The 18,113-nt window shown below is 44.1% G+C and overlaps 1 protein-coding gene across 3 annotated transcripts in view; it reads right to left on the reverse strand.

Annotated features, from left to right (window-relative positions):
• The window catches only part of NSUN2 (NOP2/Sun RNA methyltransferase 2), a 152,983-nt gene that overhangs the window by 4,682 nt on the left and 130,188 nt on the right, over positions 1 to 18,113 (reverse strand). For all 3 annotated transcript variants that reach the window (XM_056520921.1, XM_056520922.1, XM_056520923.1), the window contains exons 14-17: positions 16,477 to 16,652; positions 13,213 to 13,305; positions 12,537 to 12,672; positions 527 to 607 (exon numbers count right to left, since the gene is read on the reverse strand). In XM_056520921.1, the coding sequence (XP_056376896.1) occupies positions 527 to 607; positions 12,537 to 12,672; positions 13,213 to 13,305; positions 16,477 to 16,652 (486 nt within the window). The remainder of the gene's footprint in view (positions 1 to 526; positions 608 to 12,536; positions 12,673 to 13,212; positions 13,306 to 16,476; positions 16,653 to 18,113) is intronic.

Here is an 18,113-nt window from a genome sequence, read left to right on the forward strand (position 1 = left end):
AACTATCCCAAATGCACCTTCAAGACTACCACTGCCTTGCTAAAGAAGCTGAGGGTAAAAGTGATGGACTGGCCAAGTATGTCTCCAGATCTAAACCCTTTTGAGCATATGTAAGGCATCATCAAAAGGAAGGTAGAGCAATGCAAGGTCTCTAACATCCACCAGCTCTGTGAGTTCATCGTGGAGGAGTAGAAGAGGACTCCATTGGCAACCTGTAAAGCTCTGGTGAACACCATGCCCAAGTGGCTTAAAGCAATTCTGGAAAATAATGGTGGCCACACAAAAATTTGACACTTTGGGCCCAATTTGGACTCACTTTTGTTGCCAACGTTTAGACAATGATTGTGTTCACAGTTATTTTGAGGGGACACAACATTAAAAACACTGTTATACAGGCTGTACACTTTCTATGTTATGGTTCTTAAAAAGTGAGAATGTGAAAATACAAAACACCATTGCCAAAACTCATTTTAGTGGAAAGGGGTTAAACATTGCCATAAGCCAGTAGAATGAGGGACTTCTTTACCTCTTGTGCAAGCCTGTAAGCACAGCCATACTGCTCCCCATCATTATTCCGACACAACACTTTTATACCTGTATTTATTACCTGTGAACAAAAGCAAAAAGCAAGTTTTAGATTGTAAGCCCCTCCAATCCAAGAGTATCTCCACTTTCATCAATATTAGCACCCATCTAGACTGTTAAGAAGAATCTGTTATTAGTGTCAACCTGTTGGTACATTTAGTTTGTTTTCTTTCATTTGTCTTCATTTTTACTTATATTTAGCAGGAAGTTATAGGTCTTAGGATCTGTGTGAACTGCATACAGAAGAATTCTGGGAAGACAGACAATCACCTAATGCCTGCTGGCCATTACATCCCTATTATCAGCGATCAGTATACACAGGAGTGCTGGGAGAACAAAGATCACGACTTCCCAAGTCTGTTCATCTCCTCCACTGGTGGCCTTAGGTGTCATTGCAACAGCCCAAACAGGTCCTAATTCAGAACAGCGTGCCCACTTTTGCACTGTATTTAGTTTATTTTTTGTTAGACAGGGAACTTTATGTCACTCACTGGGCTGAAAATTGGGCTGAGACCATTTCAGCCCAATTTCTTTCACCCCTTAAGGAGCAAGCCCATTTTGACCTTAAGGACCATTTTTGCATTTTCTTTTTTTTCCTCCTCGCCTTCTAAAAATTGTAACTCTTATATTTTCATCCACAGACTAGTATGAGGGCTTTTTTTTTGCACGACCAGCTGTCCTTTGTAATGACATCACTCATTTTATCATAAAATGTATGGCGCAACCAAAAAGAATACTATTTGTGTGGGGAAATTAAAAAGAAAACCGCAATTTTGCTCATTTTGGAAGGTTTTGTTTTCGCGCTGTAGAATTTACGGCAAAAATTACATGTTTTCTTTATTCTGTGGGTCAATACGATTAAAATGATACCCAAGATTACATACTTTATTATTGTTGTGCTTAAAAAAAAAAAAAATCGCCAACTTTTTAACCATAGTAGTACATTTAAAATCCCTCTATTTTGACGACCTACCGTATATACTCGAGTATAAGCCGACCCGAGTATAAGCCGAGACCCCTAATTTCAACCCAAAAGCCCAGGAAAAGTTATTGACTCGCGTATAACCCAAGGGTGGGAAATACATCATCCCCCCTGTCATCATCCAGACCCGTCATTAACATCCTCATCATTATCACCCTGTCATCATCCAGACCCTCATCATCATCACCTGTCATCATCCCACACCCCCCCTTCATCATCCCCACCCCCCTTCATCATCCTCTTGTCATCATCCGCCCTCAGTGGTCTTCAACCTGCGGACCTCCAGAGGTTTCAAAACTACAACTCCCAGCAAGCCCGGACAGCCATCGGCTGTTCGGGCTTGCTGGGAGTTGTAGTTTTGAAACCTCCGGAGGTCCGCAGGTTGAAGACCACTGCGGCCTTCGACATCATCCAGCCCCCTCTCACCCCCTTTAGTTCTGTACAGTACTCGCCTCCGCTCGGCGCTGGTCCGGTGCTGCAGGACTGTCGTCCGGTGGGATAGTGGTTCCGGGCTGCTATCTTCACTGGGGGCGCCTCTTCTCCGCGCTTCGGGCCCAGAATAGAGGCGTTGCCTTGACGATGACACAGAAGTACTTTGGCAATGAACGTACCTCTGCGTCGTTGTCAAGGCAACGTGACTATTCTGGGGCCGGGCCCGAAGCGCTTAGAAGAGGCCTCCCCGGTGAAGATAGCAACCCGGAACCACTATCCCACCGGACGACCTCCTCACCGGACAGTCCTGCAGCACCGGACCAGCGCCGAGCAGAGGCGAGTACTGTACAGAACTAAAGGGGGTGAGAGGGGGCTGGATGATGTCGAAGGCCGCAGTGGTCTTCAACCTGCGGACCTCCGGAGGTTTCAAAACTACAACTCCCAGCAAGCCCGGACAGCCGATGGATGCCCGGGCTTGCTGGGAGTTGTAGTTTTGAAACCTCTGGAGGTCCGCAGGTTGAAGACCACTGCGGGTGGAGAGTTCACTCGAGTATAAGCCGACGGGGGTGTTTTCAGCACGAAAAATCGTGCTGAAAAACTCTGCTTATACTCGAGTATATAACTTTTTTCATTTTTCCGTATAAGTGGCGGTATGAGGGCTAATTTTTTTTTGGGGCCGTGATCTGTACTTTTTATTGATAACATATTTGTGTACATAAAAGTATTATAAATTATTTTTTAAATAAAATGTGACAAAAACACAGCAATTTTGGATTTTTTTTTTTTTACGTCCACGTTGCTTACCATAGAGGATCACTAACAATATATTTTAATAGTTTACATTTATGCACGTAGCTATACCAAACAGGTTTATAATATAATTTTTATTTTTTTTATTTTTTTAACACTTTTTGAGGTAAAATGGGAAAAAGGGACATTTTACATTTTTATTGGGGGAGGGGATTTTTCACATTAACCTTTTTTTTACACTTTAATAGTCCCCCCATTGGGGACTATTAATAGCAATCAGTTGATTGCTCATACTGTTTAGTGCTATGCATAGGGCATAGCCCTGATCAGTGTTATCGGCGATCTTCTGCTCTGGTCTGCTCAATCTCAGACCAGAGCAGAAGCCGGGATGGCGGCGGAGGCAGGTAAGGGGACCTCCGTCCGCCATGTTAGCTGATCTGATCCAGCGGCCATGCCACGGGCGATCAGATCAGCAATGTAGCCAAGCTGCCGCAGATGCAGTGATCTGTATTGATCACGGCATCTGAGGGGTTAATGGCAGATATCTGCGCGATCGTGGATGTTGGCCATTACCGGCGGGTCCCTGGCTGCTATCAGCAGCCGGGACCTGCCACACATGACCCGATCATTGCGCCGATGCTCGCGGCCATGTACAGGCCGTAAATGTATGTCCTGGTGCGCAAAGTACCACCGCACCAGGATGTACATTTACGTCCGTGGTCGTTAAGGGGTTATGGGCAGTGTTCAATACATTGCAATCTGCCATTACAAAGGACCACTTAGTTACTGCGGGAAATCAAGGTCATCTACGGGTTGCTGTAATTACACCTGTCTTTTACCATAATGTAAGATGCACACATTTTCTTCATAAGATTGCAAACTGCTTAGTAGCAGTAGTATTTTTTAGGCTGCCGGCTTCTCTACCCCTGCCTGTCCTGGGGTCCCTGCTACTGCCGCGATCTCCCCCCTTCTCTCCCCCTGCTATCTGCTCTGCTGCCCCATTGCCGGCGCCGATAGCCAGGGGGAGAGAAGCGGTGCCACCAATGGGGCAGCGGCGCTGATAGACAGGGGGAGAGAAGGGGCAGCGGCACCCATTGCCGGTGCCGCTGCCCCGTTGCCTCCTCCATCCCCGGTTGTATAATTACCTGTTGCCGGGGTCGGGTCAGCGCTGCTTCAGGCCTCTGTTGAGTCCCCTGCGTCGTTGCTATGCGCTGCACGGCGCGGCAATATAACGAGTGACGTCACTCGTCATTTCGTCTCGCAGCGCATAGCATCAACGCAGGGGAAGCCACACCGGAGGCCTGAAGCAGCGCTGACCCGACCCCGGCAACAGGTAATTATACAACCGGGGATGGAGGAGGCAACGGGGCAGCGGCACCGGCAATGGGTGCCGCTGCCCCTTCTCTCCCCCTGTCTGTCGGTGCCGGCAACGGCACCGATAGCCAGGGGGAGAGAAGCGGCGGCAGCACGGCTCTAGACCCCATGAAAGGCAGGGGGAGAGAAGCAGGCAGTGACGGCCTCTCTCCCCCTGCCTTTCCTAGGGGCTTCTGAGGGGTAAGAAAGTGTATCGGGGTATACACACGCACACATACGCACCCTAATTTTACCAAGGATATTTGGGTAAAAAACTTTTTTTTACCCAAATATCCTTTGTAAAATGAGGGTGCGTGTTATAGGCCGGTGCGTGGTATACCTCGATGAATACGGTGTATTTGTCTTTTAATGATAAGTGATTTTCTCACGTGCTAGGAAAGCTTGGTGCCATTTTGTCTATGTCCCCACCACAGGGGAAATTAAAGGAGTTCTCCAGTATTGAAAAACTTATCCCCTTATCCCTTCCCGTGGACTGCTGGGGCCCCGTACGGGAGATCGTGGGGGGTTCCAGCGGTGACAGAATGTTTGTGGGAGTGGCCAGGATTGGATACAGATGTTGCGGGAGCGGACAGCAATGGTCAGAGATTCAGTGAGTTTAACCCCTTAACGCAAAATGACGGGTATACCGACTTCGGCTGCTGAAGTGCGTTCGCGCGGAATACCCGTCGTTCACATATTTGCAGCTGCTGCTGCATCCCGGGGGCAGAACTTTTCACCGCCGGTTGTTTGCGGCAGGTGAGAAGTTCGGCTTCACCCCTTCGCGCAGACCGACGCATTTATACGGCAGATAACGCGATAACTTAGCGCATTCCGCCGTATAAAGGCGGCGCTCATTAAGTGCGCGCACCCGCTGCGCTGATCGGGTTAATTAGCTAAAGTCCCGGGGTGTCTGCGGGAGACCACTCCCGCCCGACACCCCGGGATCCCGTTTGATTAACCCGATCAGGTGTGCAGGGGCGGCGGAGGTTGTGTGGCGGGTGCGCGGTGATCCGGAGGTCTGGCAGCGGCGATGGCAGGTGCGTGGCGATGGCGGGGGTGCGTGGCGATGGCAGGGGTAGGTGCGTGGTGATGGCGGGGGTAAGTGTGTGGCGGGTGCGTGGCGAAGTCCGGGGAGAGCGGGGCACAGCGGGGTGAGAGAGAAGGGAAAGTAGTTGCTTACCCAGTGGCGGCTCCAGATGAGTGGGGATCCGGCAGGCTGCGGAGGGATCTGACTGGCCGGTGAGTGGTTGACGGTGGCTCTCAAGACGATGCAAAACTACAACTCCCAGCATGTCCAGACAGTCTGGGCATGCTGGGAGTTGTAGTTTTGCAACATCTGGAGGACCACTGTTTGGAGACCACTGTGTAGTGGTCGCCAAACTATGATCCTCCAGATGTTGCAAAACTACAACTCCCAGCATGCCCGGCTGAAAATGGCTGTCTGGGCATGCTGGGAGTTGTTGTGTGGCTCAAGCTGTTGCAAAACTACAACTCCCAGCATGCCTAGACAGCCAATTGCTGTCTGGGCATGCTGGGATTTGTAGTTTTGCAACATCTGGAGGATCACTGTTTGGAAATCACTGTGCACTGGTCTCTAAACTGTAGCCCTCCAGATGTTGAAAAAACTGCAAATCCCAGCATGCCCAAACAGCTGTCTCGGCATGCTGGGAGTTGTAGTTGCGTACCTCCAGCTGTTGCATAACTACATCTCCCAGCATGCCCTTCGGCGATCAGTACATGCTGGGAGTTGTAGTTTTGCAACAGCTGGAGGCAACCTGGTTGGAAAATACTGAATTGGGTAACAGAACCTAACTGAAGGTTTTCCAACCAGTGTGCCTCCAGCTGTTGCAAAAGTACAACTCCCAGCATGCACGATCTGTCAGTACATGCTGGGAGTTATAGTTTTGCAACAGCTGGAGGTTTGCCCCCCCCCCCATGTGAATGTACAGGGTACATTCACACGGGTGGGTTTACAGTAAGTTTCCTGCTTCAAGTTTGAGCTGCGGCAAATTTTCTGCAGCAGCGCAAACTCCTAGCGGGAAACTCACTGTAAACCCGTCAGTGCGAATGTACCCTAAAAACACTACACTACCACATAAAGGGTAAAACACTACATAAACACCCCCTTACACTGCCCCCCCCTCCCCCCCACTAAAAATAAAAAACGTATCGTACGGCAGCGTTTCCAAAACAGAGCCGCCAGCTGTTGCAAAACAACAACTCCAAGCATTTCTGGACAGCCACTGACTGTCCAGGCAAGCTGGGAGTTTAGCAACAGCTGGAGGCAACCTGTTAGGGGTATTCTACGCCAGTGATTCCCAATGTCCACCCCTATGCAATCCCTAATTTAGTCCTCAAATGCGCATGGTGCTCGCTCACTTCGGAGCCCTGTGAGTTTAGGGCCACATATGGGGTATTTCTGTACTCAGGAAAAATTGTGTTACAAATTTTGGGGGCTTTTTCTCCTTTTACCCCTTATGAAAAGGAAAAGTTGTGGTCTACATCAGCCGGTTAGTGTAAAAATATATATTTTTTTTTACACTAACATGCTGGTGTTGCCCCATACTTTTTATTTTCACAAGAGGTAAAAGGGAAAAAAAGACCCCCAAAATTTGTAACGCAATTTCTCCTGAGTACGGAAATACCCCATATGTGGGCGTAAAATGCTCTGCGGAAGCACAACAAGGCTCAGGAGTGAGAGCGCACTATGTACATTTGAGGTCTAAATTGGTGATTTGCACAGGGGAGGCCGATTTTACAGCGGTTTTGACATAAACACAAAAAAATAGATACCCGCATGTGACCCCATTTTGGAAACTACACCCCTCACGGAACATAAAAAGGGGTATAGTGAGCCTGAACACTCCACAGGTGTTTGACGAATTTTCGTTAAGTTGGATGGGAAAATGAAGAAAAAATTTTTTTCACTAAAATGCTGGTGTTACCCTAAACTTTTCATTTTCACAAGGGAAAATAGGAAAAATGCCCCCCAAAATTTGCAACCTCATTCCTTCCGAGTAAGAAAATGCCCCATATGTGGATGTAAAGTGCACTGCGGGCAAACTACAATGCTCAGAAGAGAAGGAGCGTCATTGGGATTTTGGAGAGAAATGTTGTCCGGAATTGAAGGCCACATGTGTTTACAAAGCCCCCATAGTGCCAGAACAATGGAACCCCCCCCCCCCCATGTGACCCCATTTTGGAAACTACACCCCTCACGTAATGTAATAAGGGGTGCAGTGAGCATTTACGCCCCACAGGTGTCTGACAGATTTTTGGAATAGTGGTCCGTGAAAATGAAAAATTTAATTTTTCATTTGCACAGCCCACTGTTCCAAGGATCTGTCAAACACCAGTGGAGTTTAAATGCTCACTGCACCCCTTATTAAATTCTGTGAGGGGTGTAGTTTCCAAAATGCGGTCACATGTGGGGGGGTCCACTGTTCTGGCTCCACGGGGGGCTTTGTAAACGCACATGGCCTCTGACTTCTATTTCAACCAAATTCTCTCTCCATAAGCTCAATGGCGCTCCATCTCTTTTGAGCATTGTAGTGTGCCAGCAGAGCACTTGACGTCCACACATGGGGTATTTCCATACTCAGAAGAAATGGGGTTACAAATTTTGGGGGGCATTTTCTCCTATTACCCCTTGTAGAAATGTAAAATTTGGGGAAAAACCAGCATTTTAGTGAGAGAAAAAAAAATCATTTACACATCCAACTTTAAGTCATCAAACACCTGTGGGGTGTTAAGGCTCACTGGACCCCTTGCTATGTTCCTTGAGGGGTGTAGTTTCCAAAATAGTAGGCCATGTGGGAGTTTACTTGCTGTTCTGGCACATAGGGGCTTCTTAAATGTGACATGCCCCCCAAAAACCATTTCAGAAAAACTCACTCTCCAAAATCCTATTGTCGCTCCTTCCCTTCTGAGCCCTCTAGTGCACCCACCGAACACTTCACATATACATATGAGGTATTTCCTTACTCAAGAGAAATTTGAGGGGTGCAGTTTTTATAATGGGGTCATTTGTGGGGTATTTCTAATATGAAGGCCCTTCAAATCCACTTCAAAACTGAACTGGTCCCTGAAAAATTCAGATTTTGAAAATTTTGTGAAAAATTTGAAAATTGCTGCTGAACTTTGAAGCCCTCTGATGTCTTCCAAAAGTAGAAACATGTCAACTTTATGATGCAAACATAAAGTAGACATATTGTATGTGTGAATCAATATATCATTTATTTGGGATATCCATTTTCCTTATAAGCAGAGAGTTTCAAAGTAAAAAAAAAAAAGCTGAATTTTCAAATTTATCAAATTTTGGAATTTTTCACCAAGAAATGATGCAAGTATTGACAAAATTTTACCACTAACATAAAGTAGAATATGTCACGAAAAAAAACTCTCGGAATCAGAATGAAAGGTAAAAGCATCCCAGAGTTATAAATGCTCAAAGTGACAGTGGTCAGATGTGCAAAAAAGGCCTGCGTCCTTAAGGTGAAAATTAGCTGCGACCTTAAGGGGTTAAGAAAACAGTCCTGCGCAGGGCTCTAATGGCCGGTACACTTTAATGGCCATTAAGTCTAAAATTCTTGTAATGTATAACATAATCCTGACTTCATGCATTTCCAACAGAAAATAAATAATAATAGTAAGCCTTTAAACTACAACCTCACCATCCAAAATGTATAATGCGAGATGCGCCCTTATGCACACGTTTCGGGGGGAGGGAGGGACTTCCCAAGAAATATGAGATTGAACACCATGGATTCATGTATCTTGGCTTATTTCACAATCAGAAAGAAAAACAAAAAGTAATAACTGTTACACTAAGATTGATCATAGCCAGATAGAGAATGTCAGCTGGGGTCTCAAATATAGAAACGTAGAGAAATAAAGCAAATAACTTTATGCAATATAAACATTGCTGGTACAGAAAAGAAAGAAAAGCACTGCAGATAAACTCTAAAAGCTATGTTAGGTTGTTCATGACTGTCTGGATCTGTGATCCATCCGGGAAGGACCCCAGGCAGCGGCCCGTGGATTTCTGGCATAAAAATAGGCAGTCAAGGGTGTTGTGCTACATAACATCATAAGGAGAGTGTGTTTTTGTGACTTTGTGAAGTGCTGCACATGGGTGCCCTCTACTTTCTGTCTCAGAGTCAAAAGGAAGCTCTGCTTGAAACATTGGATCTCTCTTTTCTCTCTGCACTGCTCAGGTAGGAGGGGGATGGGTATTTTTGGGTATCCTCTATATTTTTATACATTATTTTAATTCATATAAAAAAAATGGACTGCAGTGCTGTACTCTGTGCCAGGTATTGCATTTAGTGCTTATTGATGAGGGCTTTCAGGAAGTTCGGGAGCTGGGATTGCTGAACCAACAATATTAGAAAAATTATACTTCTCTTAAAGGGGTTTTCTGGAATTTCACTTTGAATGGCTATTCTAGTAAGTCAGTTACTTCAGCCATCATGAATGGAATTTTTTTCTATATCCAAAAGTCTTATAAAATGCATTATTTGCAGTCCACAATTATAGCATAACAATGTTATTATACACCAATTAAAGTCTACCTAAATATAGTGGTCAATTTCAAAACATTATTTGTTAAAGGGGTTAATTATTAGAAAAACAGAGCCTTTTTCTTCCAAAAACAGCTCCACACCTGTCCTCAGGTAGTGTGTGGTATTGCAGCTCAGTTTCATTTAAATAAATGGAGCCCAGTTGTATTACTACTAGAGATGAGCGAACTTACAGTAAATTCGATTCGTCACGAACTTCTCGGCTTGGCAGTTGATGACTTTTCCTGCATAAATGAGTTCAGCTTTCAGGTGCTCCGGTGGGCTGGAAAAGGTGGATACAGTCCTAGGAGACTCTTTCCTAGGAATGTATCCACCTTCTCCAGCCCACCGGAGCACCTGAAGGCTGAACTAATTTACGCAGGATAAGTCATCAACTGCCGAGCCGAGAAGTTCGTGACGAATCGAATTTACTGTAAGTTCGCTCATCTCTAATTACTACACACTACCTGAGCACAGGTATGGTGCTGTTTTTGGAAGAAATAAACTCTGTTTATCAATACCTAGATCAGTGTTTCCCAACCCAGTCCTCAATGCACACCAACAGTCCAGGATTTAAATTTTTCCCTGTTGTATTCCAATGGAGTAACAAAAAAAAAAACAGAATGTTGGTGTGCCTTGAGGACTGGGTTGGGAAACCCTGACCTAGATAACCCCTTTAACATGCTTCTACTGGCTAATATGAACATTAGGATTATCAAGGCAGAAGTCATTTTGCTGATAACTATAATAGGTCTTAGCTACTTGCCAAGTTCCATACTAGTAAGTAGTAGTGTCAAAGGCAATCAGTTTCCTGTTTGTTTTTATACCAAACTGACAACATTTATGCAGAGTCAAACGATAAATAGAAGAAAAAGACCGTCAAGTTTCTTTTTAGGTCTCCGGTGTATTGTTTATTCGTTTCTGGAGAAATATTACGTTTTCGATAAAGAATTTCAAAAGGGATCAACACCTGCTCTGTAAGGCTACGTTCACACGCCCGTTGTCACCTCCTAAAAGGACCATTCTATTAACGGGTGCAAACTGATGCAAAAGGGATGCTATTTAGTGGCATCCTTTTGCATCAGTTTTTCATCCATTAGTATCAGCCGTCTACAGACTCCTGCAGCCGGGACTACTACTACTCCCATCAAGGAAGACTTATTTTCATGATGGGAGTAGTAGTTCCCTGGCTGCGGGAGTCTGCAGGAGGCTAGATTAGTACTTTTACTACTACCCCCATCATGGAACAAAGTCTGTTACATGTTGGGGGTAGTAGTACAGGAGCTGAGGGATTGATAGCACCAGATCTCCTCTTTTAACCAGAGGAGCGGTCGGCATGCTCCGCAACCCTGCGATTTAGATAGTGTGTGTGTTTTACTTTCATTTTCAAATACCCCGCCGGGAGCGAGGATTGTAATGTTACACTACACTGGCAGCCGGGGAAGCATTGTGCTGCATTCCCCGGCTGCAGGACCATATGTATACAAGCGCTGCAGTGGGGCAAGATCTATAGGTAGCCCAGACATATAGTGCAATATGTCTGGCTCCCCGCTGTGCCAGCTATGTATATTGCCCCCCCCCCACTGCACTAGCTATGTATATTGCCCCCCCACTGCGCTTACATATGTCTTCCCCCCCCCCCCCCCTCAGCGAGCGCATACATATGTCCCTTGCAGCGCATCTGAAGTATGCTATCAACAGCGCATCATGCTGCTGGCCGGGGAATTCAACGTAATGCCGCCCGTTTACCGCCCATTTTCACAGATAGCAGCGCATAGTGCCAGCAGCTAATAGAAATACTTTTCATTCATAGCGCTGCAGGGGTATATGTATATAGAAGCGCTGGGGGGTTGCAGACATATAGCGTTCTCTGCACCCCACAGCACTTCTATATACATATGCTGGCCCTGCGCTACGCTATGAATGAAAAGTATTTCAATCAGCAGCATCGGGCTGGCCTCTGCTGCTGATAGAAAGCTTTTCATATGTATATAGATGGCTAAGCTGCGAGGGCACATTATACATGCACCAGCGGGGGGTATACATTTACTAATGCGCCCGCGGGGGGTATACATTTATTAATGCGGTGTAGGGGGGCATATTATAAATGCGCTGGGGGGCTAGATATGTAGGCTATATGTCTGCCCCCCCCTCCCCCCTTGCAGTGCTATATATCTTGCCCCCTACAGCACTTTTAATATACATACTCACAATGTTCATTTTTAAATCTCCTGCTTAGAGCCCTGAATGACTCCTTGGCAACTGCCATTCAGGGCTCCCCGCGGGGGATTCAAAAATTAAAGTAAAATACATCCTACATCGCAGGGTACTGGAGCTTGCCACCCGCTCCCCTGCTTAATAACTTCTGATCGCATCAGGTCTCAGAAGTGAGGCCCTGTGTGATCAATCCCTCAGCCCCTGTACTACAACCCCCATCATGGAACAGACTGTTCCATGATTGGGGTGGTAGTACCAACACCAATGTAGCCTCCCCAGCTGTCCGCAGACTCCCACAGCTAGGGAATTACTACTCCCATCATAGAACGAAGTCTGTTCCATGATTGGAGTAGTAGTAGTCTCGGCTGTGGGAGTCTGTAGGCAGAGGTGTTACAGCCATACATGAGGGATATTATGAATACTTATTCATCCGTTAGCACCAGTTATTTCATCCGTTATTACACATAAAATGGACGTTTAATAACGGATGAATGCTCAATGTGAAAGCAGCCTTACAATAACAATTGATCAAGGGACTAAGGATAACATGAATGTTTATAAAAAAACAAAAACAAAAAGAGGTAGTTCAGATGAGACAATCCAGTTAAAGAGTCAAACTATACTCAAGTCTCTGGTGGAGTAATATCAAAAAATACCTTCATCTTTTCACTATTATGAAGCAAAACATTTCTCAGTTCCTTGGAGACCATGTATAGTTGTTTCTTCTTTCCTTCTTGCGTACGAGTCAAGAGATTATGCTTTGGAAAAGATGGATCTAGGGCATAGAATTTCCTGCCAATGAAAACTTAGTTAGAAAAGACATGCAAAAACATGTACATAATGGCACGTTCACATCTTACTGTCCCGAGACAGAACGACAATCATAATTAGATGTAATGACAGCTGAACATGAGCGAACAAAGACAATATGATAACTGATCAAATCCTGGCACCTGTAATACTGCCCCTAGTGTCTGAAGGACTCCAAAACAAGGGTCAAAATGGAGACCTAACCATTGGCTAAGATAATAAGGAAAATAATGTGCACCAGATGATAATTTACATAAAGTGTGTTCTCCAAACCTCCTGTAAACCTATGTAGGTGAACACTGCAGGAGAAAGCCTATACATTGTGCAGAACACTTATTCAGACAATTCTATACAACCTAAACCAGTATATGGCATTATGTGCATAGGATGGGTTGGAAATGTATGAATGGAGGACAGTTGCAATAGTTATATGAGGTGCGGTAACACCAGGCCCATATCTGTTTCCAATCTTTAAAAGTAAGCATGATTCTGCCGTTAAAGCACAGAAAAAAAGTTACTTACTGTATAGGGGGAAAGATTGGATCATCCACCGAGAGAAAAACAAAGGGATCTTCCTTAAAGCCAAATAATTTCATTTTTTTAGATGGTGGGGGCCTGTACACAGGAAAACAAAAATGTTTAAGCTTAAATAGTGTACACATTTGGAATGCATACACTTTTTCCATAGAATTTTTTTCTTTAACCCCTTAACGACGCAGGACGTAAATGTACGTCCTGGTGACGTGGTACTTAATGCACCAGGACGTACATTTACGTCCTGCGCATAACCGCGGGCATCGGAGCAATGCTGGCATCATGCGCGGCAGGTGCCAGCTGTGGATCGCAGCCAGGGACCCGCCGGTAATGGCGGACACCCGCGAATGTCCGCCATTAACCCCTCAGGTGCCGTGATCAATACCGATCACGGCATCTGCAGCATCGCGGTCACTTAACAGGATGATCGGATCGCCCGCAGCGCTGCCGCGGCGATCCGGTCATCCTGCACTGCAGACAGAGGTCCCCTCTCCTGGCTCCGATAACCCTGATCAGTGCTATGTCCTATACATAGCACTGAACAGGATTAGCAATCGAGTGATTGCTTTAAATAGTCCCCTATGGGGACTATTAAAGTGTAAAAATAAAAGTAAAAAAAAAATTGAAAAACCCCCTCCCCAAATAAAAACGTAAATTTTCCATTTTCCCTATTTTACCCCCAAAAAGTGTAAAAAAATTATTTTACATATTTGGTATCGCCGCGTGCATAAATATCCGAACTATTAAAATAAAATGTAAATGATCCCGTACGGTGAACGGCGTGAACATAAAAAAAAAAAAAAAAAAAAAAAAAAGTCCAAAATAGCTGCTTTTTTTTTATAACATTTTATTCCAAAAAAAAAATATAAAAAAATGTAATAAAAGTTTTGTATAAGCAAATATGGTACTAATAAAAAGTACAGATCACGGCGCAAAAAATGAGCCCTCATACCACCGCTTATACGGAAAAATGAAAAAGTTATAGGTCTTCAAAATAGGGGGATTTTAAACGTACTAATTTGGTTAAAAAGTTTGCGATTTTTTTTTTATCAGTAATAGAAAAGTAATAGAAAAGTAATAGAAAAGTAATAGAAAAGTGTATAATCATGGGTATCATTTTAAGCGTATTGACCCAGAGAATAAAAAACACATGTCATTTTTACAATAAATTGTACGGCGTGAAAACAAAACCTTCCAAAATTTACTAAATTGCTGTTTTCTTTTTAATTTCCCCACACAAATAGTATTTTTTGGGTTGCAACATACATTTTATGATAAAGTGAGTGATGGCATTACAACGGACAACTGGTCGCACAAAAAACAAGCCCTCATACTAGTCTGTGGATGAAAATATAAAAGTTATGATTTTTTGAAGGGGAGGAGAAAAAAATGAAAACGTAAAAATAAAATTGTCTGAGTCCTTAAGGTCCAAATGGGCTGAGCCCTTAAGGGGTTAAAAGGGGTACTCCAGGGAATTTAAGACAAATAAAAATGCCCCAAAGACACCACAATACCTGTTCTGTGTCTCTTGTAGTTATCCGTGTGGTTTTGTCACACAGGGAGAGGAGGGGGAGGGGAGGCTGTATAGCCAGTGCTCTAGACCAGACAGAGATCACATGGTGCTGTCTTGAAGAGGGGAAGGGGGGGGGGGACTAGCTCTTACTGAGACCACCAGATGGATTTGAGAATTACATATTTCTCCCCCTCCCTGCATGTAAGTGACAGCTGAAAGAGGAAAACGGCTGTATATAGCTAATGAATGACATTTAGATAAATACATAGCTTGGTGAGAGGGAAAGGATGGTCTATGGGTATAGTTCCCCGGAGTATCCCTTTAATTTCAGTCAGTTAAGAGATTGAGATTTGCCCCAGAGAATGCCAGCACATTTAGGAATATTTATAGGGTAGTCTAAAAATATATACATATCCTCACAGCACATAGCTAAGCAACGGTAAATGAAACAATAGTTTAATGCATTTAAAATTGCAGCATAATTCTTATGCCAAAGGAGACCATGGGTATGGCTGCTAGAACTAAGAGGTGGACACTAAGCCAGAAGTGTTAGCTTCTCCTACCAGGCTATACCTTTTCCCCCAGTAACCAGCTCTGCCATACCATCAGAATAGGATTCATGGGGTATCACCAAAGGGCAAAAAATAAGATGATCCAAGCAAAGCTGGAGATCAATTAGTTGCCTAGAAGTGGGAGACAGAGTGCAGGGTAAGATCTCCATATAAGAAAGACCATGGCAAGAAAGGTAATCTGCTTATATAGAGTTCGGGAGGAGCAAAAAGGTGTCCAGTGTAGTCTTAAGGGTACGTTCACACGCACCGATTTTTTTAGCTGGTTTTCTGCTGCGTATTTGAAAGTGGGCGGGCTCTTCTCGACTGTCCGCAGCAGATTTTCCGCGGCGGAATCTACGCTGCGGAAAATCCGCCACAGTCCCAACTGACTTCAATGGGGCTTGCGGTGGATTTTCCGCAGTGTACATTCCGCTGCGGAAAATCGGCTGTGGACAGCCGAGAAGAGGCCGCCCACTTTCAAACACGCAGCGGAAAACCCGCAAAAAAATCTGCGCGTGTGAACGTACCCTAAAGGTGTTGTCTAGTTATGATATGACTGAAATCCTCATGAGCCAGAAAACAACAAGATTCATGGCAAGTACCTATAAGATTACAAGAAACAGTAGCCCGGTCTCACAGAAGAGAGACAGAGTGATAGGTGGGATTGAACCACAAACCTGATAGAGCTAATAGACTAGGCATATTGTTGTGTCACACAAATACACAGTGGAAAGAAAACATGATCACTTGACACGGACTCAATTAAAAAGCGCTAGTCACTAAAATATGAGCAGTGGACTTTACATCTAAAATGGGGCTGCTAAACTTTTCTTTTGTGGTATATCTAGCCTGGTAGGAAAAGTTGTTGGATTTTTTAATTTTTTTTTTTAATCTTTTTATTTCTTTCTTTAACTTGCCAACATCACCCTTTCATCATAAGTATACAGTCAATTTCTCCATAACAATTTTATTGCTCAAATTACACTATTTTACCAGCAGCAACAATTTAGAAAATATGCAAGAGCAAACTGTAATAGGCACCTTCAGAGCACTTCACACCTTCTCTACTCTATAACCTTTGTCAATTGTAAAGGAAAAAAATAAATAGAATTCATTAAAATAAAAAAATAATAATAAAGGTAAAAAAAAAACACTAAGAATTACAGTGTGTGCCTTTTAATAACCTACCCACACACACTGTCTTTTTTAACAGAATCCTTCTCTACACAGCTGGCAGGTTTGGTGTCCTTATTCTCCACATCATCTGTAACCACTGCTGGCTCAGATACAGTTTCTGTGACATCTTTAGCAACATCAGCAGCTACTTGTACATCTGGCACAGCAGCAGGAGCCCTCCGCAACACCTGCAAGAAAGCGGACCATAAAATATATCAATGGAAAACGCGAAAAATAGTCTGCATCTTATCTATAGTAGAGCAGTAAGCACCAAACAACATTCAATATTTGGTACAATATTTCAAGAACATTAAATGAAATTATTCAGAATGTACACAAAGATATAACATTTCTACACACATATGGGAAAACAATAAGGCTACATGTAAAGCTGCTTTTAAAAAATTTATTCTGTCAGAGAAAAAAAAACAATTCTGAACAATAGTTGGGAAGCAGCAATTCAGAAATTATTTCAAATTCAGCCAAACTATAGTAGAGCAGCCAAAATGTGGCTATTGTATTTGTTTTACTTGTAATGGCCATTAGAGATGAGCGAACTTACAGTAAATTTGATTCATCACGAACTTCTCGGCTCGGCAGTTGATAACTTATCCTGCATACATTAGTTCAGCTTTCAGGTGCTCCGGTGGGCTGGAAAAGGTGGATACAGTCTTAGGAAAGAGTCTCCTAGGACTGTATCCACCTTTTCCAGCCCACGGGAGCACCTGAAAGCTGAACTCATTTATGCAGCATAAGTCATCAACTGCCGAGCCGAGAAGTTTGTGACGAATCGAATTTACTGTAAGTTCGCTCATCTCTAATGGCTATACATATGCTTGGCTGAGAACGCTCTTATTTGCATGGCTAGCCTTTGCTTCAGTAGTATTTTTCTGTTCTGCAGCTTCAGCCATTTTTTGCTAAATTGACAACAGGATGAGTAAGCTGGCAGGTATTTTTTAAGTTTCTTCTGAATAACCATGCTATCCTGCAGAACATGCCGACAATTTGTCAGTCTGTGACAAGCTTATTCAAAAGGCGACAACCAATATGACTACATCTCAATGTTTATTAGTACTTCTCTTAGAACATACCTATCATTTCAACCAACTTCTAAGACATCATTGTGAAATGCCAGCAGTTTGTATTAGTAGGGGGTCCAGGTGCTGAGAATGAAGGCAAACACACGAAACTTCATGTGCTGTGCCAATTTATGTCTCCTAAGACTGCTAAAGGAAGCAGTATACAGAATGGTCATAGATTTCCTTTGTAATTCCATATACCACAAGCTTTAGCTGTGCAGAGCTGAGATGAGGGAACACCAAGCATATGTTGGTCATTAATGGTGAGTGCTGGCTATCATCACTCACCAACTATGAAGTGAGCTCAGCTCCTAAGCTCCCTTCATAGTATAGTAGCAAAAGCACACCATAAATGTAACGCAGATGGTAGTGCCGTACAAATAACAGAACCAGTCCTCAAGTGGTTAAAGCAGACCTGTTAGCACGAAAACATTGCAAGACAGGGCTAGTCATCATGACTCCGGGCATAACTTTTTTATTGCAATAGTCCTCTCCATCAGTTAAGCCATTTGTCAGTATGTAAATGAGGTTTGAACACCCAGAGGGGGCCTTCCCCACTTGGTATGGCCC

Source organism: Hyla sarda, chromosome 5 (genome assembly GCF_029499605.1).
Source record: "Hyla sarda isolate aHylSar1 chromosome 5, aHylSar1.hap1, whole genome shotgun sequence".
NCBI classification, from domain to species: Eukaryota; Metazoa; Chordata; class Amphibia; order Anura; family Hylidae; genus Hyla; species Hyla sarda.